We start from the raw sequence: 9,481 nt of genomic DNA, 5'->3' as shown, positions 1-9,481 counted from the left end.
TTCGAGAAGTCAGGCTGGTGCACCTAAAACAGAAAACAAGATATAAAATTATATATACCTATATATAAAGGATCTGAGGCCGTCTATGTATATGGTGTTGTTTTTGTATATTTCTTAAAAATCTAGTTGCGTGTATAAGTTGTTGTTAGTTGATGTTGTGTTGCTTCCAAGGATAAACCAATGGGCGCAGTAAGCGTTTTTATATAGTATTATGTAGTATAAAATTATATATACTGAGAATAGAGTCAAGTAAAAACGATAAATCATAAAAATCAAAGCACCCACGAATTAACCTTGACGTTAAAAACATATCTGAGTATCACAATTTACTCTTCTTGACAGTTAGAATTGAACGAATTTGATGATGATGAGTAAGCAATTGTTTTCTAAATTGAAATATTTCCTCACCTAAACGAAGACCACTGGGTTTCATTGCACTTTTATCACCAGGTACGGTATTTTTGTTGGCCGTGATGTGAACAAGATCCAATACGTACTCCGTTCGTGCACCATCGATTCCCTGAAAATATGTAATTTCTTAGTAACAATATGTTTTCCTTACAAAATAAAACACTGAGAAATTGAAACAACTAGAAAATACTCAGCATACCAACAGAAAAACAGTAAACAGTGGCGCCACTTGAACTCGAATGTCTCCAACACGAACAAGTTTTAGGGTCCCTTCAGTTAACAACGCCTTATAAACCTTACTCAATGATTCGAATTTTCCTTAACTCGAACAGATTTGTGTTCCTTGTGTGTATTCGAGTTATGGAGACTTCACTGTATCACATCCATGTCTCATTTATCTCACAAGATCGCGTGTAGTAAAACTATGATCCAAAAGGTTCGGGGATATGAGAAATAAAGAGAAAAGATACCTTTGGTCGCAAGTCAACCAACACCAGATGGGTATCAGTGCCACCTGTAAAAAAACCAAACATCATTTTTAACATTATCTCATCATTCAACTCAATAAAGATTGTCGATCTTACAATTTTACAATTAACTGAATTCAGTTTCTCCAACACACAGCATGCAAACAAACATTTTGAAGCTGGTACACCATAAGGAGGCATCATCTCTCATGTTCACGGGGTAGAAAAAATCAGCTTTGTTAAATTCATACCCAGATATAAAACTGATGGCAATTATATATTACCAATATAGTTAATGGACTTTAGTGAAGGAGGTTCACAATTTTCGGAAAAGGATATTGGCATGCAAGGAGTACGGATGAGAGGAAAGAATACATGGGTTGCAAAATTAAAGTTTGAAGTCAGGGCACGTTTCTAATCGAAGTTTTAATATGCATGTTACATGACCTCTATTTCTAATTGGTCGGCATTTTTTGACACTAATAAAATAATTAATTGTAAGCTGTAAAACAAGTAACATGGGAATAAAATCACGTGAAAATTTTCGAGTAATCACATGTTTTGACTGCACTTCTATAATTTTGCTACCCGTGTATTCTTCATTTTGAGCCTGAAATTGTCTTACCAGAGACAATGTTATATCCACGCTTGACCATCTCTTCAGCCATTGTTTGTGAGTTTGAAATGGTTTGCAATTGATAGTCTTTGAATTCTTCACTCATCGCCTTAAAATGAGAAACATAATGGAGACTTATCATGATCGTTCATAATTCCTCGGTTATGACACTATCAATGCAATAGCCGTTGGAAAGAAAACTTGAAGAAAATTAGAAACAACAACAACATTAGTAATTTGTGGTGACAAAGTGCTCTATACCAAGGAAGGTAGAGCTAAATCAAAATTTATTTCTCTGATTTTTTAAAGAAAAATAAATTTTAAAGAAAATTAGAAATAAAGGAATGAATGTAACATGATAAACTGCTGACTTTTTGTGGAGATGCAACAAAATGGTCCACATATTTTTGTCTAGAAATCCACGTTATAAAATTTTAACGGGTTAGGGTAGCCCTGTTCTAATAAGGAAATTGATCTTATCTAGGAGATGTCATGACCTCAGATGAAACTGTGTGTCATGTGCAATGACATTGCTAGGGACAAACCTGTTTGAGGGCAACAGCGACACCGGCCATTGAGTGATTATGTGGTCCACCTTGAAGTCCTGGGAAGACGGCTTCATTGATATCTTTCTCTAGCGTGTACAGTGTTTCTAGGAAGTGAATTTTATGACAAAAAAAGTTAACACATTTAAACCGCAGGTCAAAAAAGGACATGTTCAGAATAAAGAAATAGTGGTTCTGGATTGACTATAACCATAACTAAGCCCTTTAAAAACAGATTAATGTTCAAGTTTTTGACGACTAAAATCCCCCATGGTGTTCACTGTTTACACGGCCATTACAAAGGAAAGAGAACATTTTTACTAGATACCGCCAGTAGAGACCTAGGAGTGCCGCGACCCATGCAGTATCATATTTTGGGATCACTCTGGATTTTTACAATCTGAAAAACATCACAACCCTGATTTTCTAATTTCCACGCCACCCTGGACGTCACACCTCCTCAACATAAGGGGACACAGACTTTTTCTGGATTAGCCTATTGGATTTTTCCACAGACCTTGTTTGCTGAGGCTGTTAACAAGACATAAAGGACTAATGAAAAGACAATGTTGATTTAATAATTGTCTTTAAAACGAGACACTAGCCAGGAAGTTAGTCATTAGTCCTACCCACTCCTTTCTTGTTGACCGAGCGTACTCCTTTACGGAAGAAAATCAAAGAGTGCCTGAAAAAAAAAACAGCAAAAAAACAGTGATAACAAAACAAGTTCAACATTCCTTCGTATTAAAAATTATGTTGCTCATTATTCTAAACAGCAAGAAACTTAAACTGTTAACAAGACTGTTCGAACTGGTAAAAATCTAGAATTCTGTTTTTAAAACAATCATACATTATCCACAAAATGTGATGTACGTTCAAAGCATAAAAGCTCACCTGACTCCTCTCAAACTCTTATGAGTAGTTGTTGAAACGATATCAGCATGTTCAAATGGACTTGGTACCACCTAAAAGTAAAAAAAAAACATGTTTTAAAAGTATGTCTTTTCTTAAACATAGAAACAAGAAGAAAGCAGAAGCGGCATAAAGGCCCAGCAAATACTGATTATTACAAGGCGCCGTTTTATATTAATAAAACGAAATCGAATCGACAAAGCGCTACTTTTTGTTAAAAAAGGACATACACGGCACCTAGGACAGCGGCATGGTAATGAAAGGCCAAAATGTTAGGCTAAAAATTATTCTCATCAAAATAAGCACGTTTTAATTAGAGGGGAAAAATCTTAAATGACTTTATTCTGGCAACTTGGCATTCATCCGAAGCCGAAATTTCTTATTTCATATTCTAATTTCGGATTGAGTATGGATAAAAGCAACTTACCCCTGCAGCAACTAGACCACTGATATGTGCCATGTCAGCTAAAAGGTATGCATTACACTTCTTTGCAACCTACGAGGATGAAAAATATATGAATATCATTTTAATCTTCTTTCCACATCCCTTAACCTTTGGAACGTAGGACGCTGAAAATTTGTTATTAAATTTATCAATAAAGATACCGGGTGCACCAAAAATACAGGTTTTGTCGAGATATTGTGAGCTTCAGGATTTAAATTTTTTGTTCGTTCTTTTTTTATCGTATAGAGGATGCTCTAACTTGAATTTTGAGCTATCATACATGGCATACTGGAGAAGTGGGACGTGGGACGGTGGGACGCTCAGGTGGGACGCTCGGGGGACGCTAAGGTGGGACGGTAGTGGGACGCTAAGGTGGGACGGTAGTGGGACGCTAAGGTGGGACGGTAGTGGGGAACGCGAAGGTGGGGGACGGTAGTGGGACGCTAAGGTGGGACGGTAGTGGGACGCTAAGGTGGGGGACGCTAAGGTGGGACGCTAAGGTGGGGACGGTAGTGGGACGCTAAGGTGGGGACGCTAAGTGGGACGGTATGGGACGCTAAGGTGGACGGTAGTTGGACGCAAAGGTGGGACGTAGTGGGGACGCTAAGTGGGACGCTAAGGTGGGACGCTAAGGTGGGACGCTAAGGTGGGACGGTAGTGGGACGCTAAGGTGGGACGGTAGTGGGACGCTAAGGTTAGACGGTAGTGGGACGCTAAGGTGGGAAGGTAGTGGGACGCTAAGGTGGGACGGTAGTGGGACGCTAAAGTGGGACGGTAGTGGGACGCTAAGGGGGACGGTAGTGGACGCTAAGGTGGGACGGTGTGGGAGGGGACGGTAGGGGACGCTAAGGTGGGGGGTAGTGGGACGCTCTTTTATATGTATTTTGTCTTTTTCTTTTTATAATACAGTGAAGAGGGACAGGTCAAGTACTTATAAACAATACACTGATCGATCGAAATGTTTTTGACTTTTTTCATAGTGAATGGATTATAAAATAATAACATAATCAATTTGATCGAAGCTACAAAGACACAAAAAGCTAGTCAGTCAGATAAATCAATTTCTGGATCCTCCTCTTGGCTCTTTTTGTGTAATACAATTGTGTAATTTACAGAGCAATTTCAACAATTCTAACGCTCTTTTTAGCCTAGAGGCTAAATGTCTAAATCTGCGAGAACTGATTTTAAAGAGTATCATATAAAAAATGAACATTCCAATCACAGGGATTTCCCCAGAGACAAGATGTTTACTTTTCGAATTCAAAATTCGAATGAAAGGAAAACATTCGAATCGACAACAAAGGGTTACACCATCAGCATGAATAATAAAAGTATCCACATTGTTCACGTGAAAGGGAAAACCCGTAAGGCCTAATTTGTCATTTGTCTTTTACTTTGATGTTCAATAAATAATGAATACTGATAGATGTGGTTTCCTTACCTTTTAAAATTAGCAAAGTCCTAGTGAAGGTCATTGTTTTTCGAAATACGTTATCGCAGACTTACAGTAGTGTTCTATAAATTACTAGCCAAACCAAAAGAAAAGGAGCCAGAAATTGATTTCACATTTTTCATTAAATAATTATAAAGACAAAAAGACAATATTCTAATAAAAGAGCGTCCCACTTGAACGTCCCACTACCGTCCCACTCATGCTGAGGGGAAAGCCCTTTATTACAATTAGAATGTTTTCTTTTCATTTCGAATTCAAAAATCGTGTTTCTTCTGGGGAAACCCCTCTGATTTCGAATGATTACTTTGTTATTCTCAATAAATATAAACTCTTCGAAATATAGTCAGGCTGCTGCTGGACCACTTTTGTAAAAACCTTAGTGTGAAGAATCTAAAACCTATTGAAACTTATATATGATTAAAGGGGGTAAAAAAGTTTTACTGGCCATTAGGTTTTCCCAGATTTAGACATTTAGCCTAGACAAAGTTGCAAAGGATTGAAAGTGTTGGAAAATAATAAAATTGTTCTATAAATTAGACAATATGAGCCTGAAGATAAGGAGCCAGAAATTGATTACACATTTTCCGGTGTTTATTTCTGACTCGCACGCATATTGCTTGGTAGCTTTTCGATCAAACATCCAATTTGAATATTATTATTATTCGTTTATCATCCACTTCTATATGATAAAAAAAATCAATATATATATTTTGGCCGAAATCCTGTGTAGGTTGAAAACTGAAGAACAGATCATGTATATGTGTTTTGTGAAAGTATTCATTTACTCATATTGAGTTCTTTTTTACTCGTACATAATTATCAGAGAAGCAAAAATACAAAAGCCTTACGAGAGAGCGTCCCACTACAGTCCCACCTGAGCGTCCCACCTTAGCGTCCCACTACCGTCCCACCTTAGAATCCCACTACCGTCCCACCTTAGCGTCCCACTACCGTCCCACCTTAGCGTCCCACTACCGTCCCACCTTAGCGTCCCACTACCGTCCCACCTTAGCGTCCCACCTGAGCGTCCCACCTGAGCGTCCCACCGTCCCACGTCCCACTTCTCCAGTATGCCTCATACATCAGGTTTGAAAGAGTAGTTCGAAAGTTATTTTTAAAAAACTGACTTTTTTTTTAATGTCGAAATTTCAAGAGTATAACTTTCGAACTACTTTTTCAAATTTAATGCATGATAGCTCAAAATTCAAGTTAGAGCATCCTCTTTACGATAAAAAAAAGAATGAACAAAAAATTTAAATCCTGAAGCTCGCAATATCTCGACAAACCTGTATACTTTTTTTTGGTGCACCCGGTATTTTTGAGTAAAAAGATGTCAATTTCTTTGAGATAGTCGACTAAACTAAAACCGTCAGCTCAAAGAGTTAAAGATGATCGAGCTTTGCTATTAAAATACAAAGTTGACTGAAAGTAGTAGCAATGAAAAAGTAAACGCATTCCTAATATTTATTCTAAATCAAATTTGAAATTCCGTATTTTAAAGCTTACATCTTTGAATCGTTTATAATCGATTAGCCTTGAATAGGCACTTGTACCAGCGATCAGGATTTTGGGACGGAATATACAAGCTAGTTCCTCCATTTGGTCATAGTCAATAAGACCTGTGCTTTCCTGAAAACGAGACAAAGAAATAACGCGTTAAATCGAGTCGCTTGGTTTAGTATGTATGTATGTATCAGTATTCCAAGCAAATAAAAAAAATTGAATGCAGAAACCAAGTTGTTGATAACGGAATCCGCAATGGGCAAAGGTAATCTAACAGATTACAATGCCCCCCAAACAACATCACAACTACTAAAGCAAATTAAAAAAAATGAGTAAATTTAAAAATATATTTTTAAAGCGCCGAAAACGCTATGTTACCGTAAGCCGTAGGTCCTACCTAGACTTGTGAATACGAGCTTAGTTAACTAGACTAATCAAGAGGATGCTTTAGCCACAAAACTCCTTAAAAATTTGGATAGAAACTGGCACAACTCACGTCTAACCGGTAAGGCATTGATTCGAAATATTTGGACGTCGCAGAAACTCTTTTTGCATCAGTCATGAAGCCGTGGGACAAACTAAAAGTTGAGAAAAAGTATAATAGATATTTATTAAAGACAATAATAATTACATTTCGGTATTTCTACAGCGATTATTATGGGGGCTTTAGGACCAAAATTCTTATCTTTGATTTGAAAATGAAGACACTTACTGTCCACCGTGGGGTAAATCCAAACCCATAATACGATCATGTGGATTTAAAACTCCAGTGTAAATTGAAAAGTTCGCTGCAGCTCCTATAAAAGTGTAATAGAAAGTGGAAATCTTAAAGGCGAAAATCTTTATAATTTCCTGATAAGGTGAGTAAGATAGATCTTGAAATTTCATTAAGGATTCTCATCAAGAAGACAAAAAAAGTCATGGGAACCTCCTTACCAGAGAAGACTTGTCCATTAACACCCCATTCTTTTGGGTCCAAGTTGAAAGCTTCTAAAGCACGCTTCTCGAGAAGAAGTTCAATCTCATCAATAACTTCGTTCCCTCCGTAATATCTGAGGAAAAAGGTGTTATCATTCAGTAAGAGTTAGGCCTTCTAACAAAAATATTGCGGCCAGTCATTAGTCATTTTCACTACTTTCCAATACAACAGTAAATTTTTGGGGAGATAGAACAATTCGTATTTCTGTACCCTACTTTCAGCGTCAATTTTTTTTAGCAAATTATAACATCTGAAACATCTTTCATACCTATTTGAACATAATTGTTCTTAACAGACCTTGTTTAAAAAAAATCAACAGTAAAGTTGCTTTAACCTTTCCATCTATATTGTCAAAGGTTGTGATAGGACTCCTGTTTATGGATTTTAAACAAAGATAATTTTGATAAAACCTACCTTGCACCAGGGTAACCTTCAGAATATTTGTTATTCAAGCAACTTCCCATTGCTTCTAAAGCTGCTCTGCTACAGAAATTCTGAAATATAAATTCAATTCTATTTGATTTATCATCTATTCAAAATTCACAATACCAATAATTTTTTGTTCGAGTTAGGGAAGAATTTTTATTCGATTTACAGAAAGGTTTATGTAATGCCAATAGCAATAGAAATAGATGTTTGAATTAGAGGGACAGAGAGATGATTTTAAAAATACTACATGAAAGCAAAATGATTTGATTCCTCACTTTTCACTATTCATCACTCTCTTTATTAAGGGATAACTTTAGTATATGAAATGTCAAGAATGTTGCTTTTTATCATCACTATGTGGAGAAATGCATGATTAATACAATAATGACCGGTGCAGTGTAGGCCCGTCAAACCTGGCCGTGTATGGCGTGCTATTGCAATCGCACACACTGGCACGCACATAAATTGGTCTAAAATGCCCGTCGTCTAATTGGCGAAAAGAGCCAATTGCATTTCACAAAAAGCTGTGTAGCCCGCTTTGAAAAAGTCAGTAAAAAGGATATTGAACACACCTCTGATGCAATCAATTCCAAGCCATTAACTTGACGAGACCTTTCTTTTTCAATGAGAGTAAACATTTCAGGGTCATCTTGCTTCAATGATTCGTTACCAGTCCACGGTAATCGTTGGATGTTTGATGAACATAAATAGCGAAGTGCCGAGAAAGAAATCTAGAAGAAGTCATAAACAAAATTACATTTTGAATGAGAAATTTTTATAATTTTCTTTATTCATAACTTTTGAATGATCGAACCAAATTTATTTCAGAGTTTATAATTTAAGGTAGCCTTTCCCTTTCCCATTACCAAAAAGGTTAGATAGATAACATTTCTAGCTTTTCTGAATCTCGATTCAAGTTGGTACACATTCTTTGAAATCCCAGGTAAAAGTATTAAAAAATCATTAATTGCCTGGATATCAGTACTCACACAATACAGGCAAAAATTTCCAGGGTATTGAGCTGCTATCGATTTTATTTCAAAGATTAAGTTTGAATTCAGCTCGAAGAACAAAATAATCGACCCATGCTCTGTTAATTCAGTTGGTTGGCTCTGTTATTAGTTGAGAACTATTAAAACACAAAGAATTAACCTCAAAATGGGCTTTTTCTGTTAATAAGGGCCTAGGACATCAAATTTTTGTCATGATTCTCATGGCTCATATACAAAAATTAGGATTGAGTTCCTACTACCATTACCCGGTAGCAGAAAAGGCCTGGAAATTTGCCTGATGCGTTTACAGTATTACAGAGTATTTCTATCAAATTGGGGAAAAACAGGACACTAATACTTACATGTTTACTACTTTTGATGCGTCTGCATATTGATGCCATTCTAATTCAACCTATTCTTTTATTTCTCTTTAATTTTTCTATAATTTGAATTTTAATAAGGAGGTGTTAAGAGTTTGAAGACTTTAGATAATTATTCAACTCTGAAAATGCAGAAAAAGAGCCACGTTCTGAGCTGTTTCATACCCAAGTTTGAATCTCTAACGATTCCTCTTACCTTCATATTATTTGGTGACATAAAAATAAAAAAGGTCTGAGCTCAACATTATAGCAAAAAAAAATTGAAACGAAATTGAAAAACAAATTTTGATTTCAATTTGCAAATGCATTTTCAAAAGAAATTTTGCATATAATATCTTTTTCCAAAGTT

The 9,481-nt window shown here is 36.3% G+C and overlaps 1 protein-coding gene across 1 annotated transcript; it reads right to left on the bottom strand.

Moving 5' to 3' along the window:
• Positions 1–11: 11 nt before the first annotated feature.
• LOC136806402 (serine hydroxymethyltransferase, mitochondrial-like) lies at positions 12–9,196 on the bottom strand (the record flags this gene model as incomplete). Its single annotated transcript, XM_067062968.1, is given in 15 exon segments — positions 12–23; positions 409–520; positions 882–925; positions 1,504–1,603; positions 2,040–2,146; positions 2,669–2,724; positions 2,934–3,004; positions 3,379–3,447; positions 6,356–6,478; positions 6,849–6,930; positions 7,065–7,149; positions 7,289–7,404; positions 7,746–7,825; positions 8,333–8,491; positions 9,115–9,196. Coding segments are annotated over 15 exon segments (1,255 nt in total), but the record flags the coding sequence as incomplete, so codon positions are not given.
• Between the last annotated feature and the right edge of the window lie 285 nt (positions 9,197–9,481).

The sequence above is a fragment of the Clytia hemisphaerica genome, unplaced genomic scaffold, assembly GCF_902728285.1.
Source record: "Clytia hemisphaerica strain Z4C2 unplaced genomic scaffold, Clytia hemisphaerica genome assembly, whole genome shotgun sequence".
Lineage (NCBI taxonomy): Eukaryota > Metazoa > Cnidaria > Hydrozoa > Leptothecata > Clytiidae > Clytia > Clytia hemisphaerica.
The sequence above is the reverse complement of the archived record's forward strand: the minus strand, read 5'-3'. Positions and strand labels throughout refer to the sequence as shown.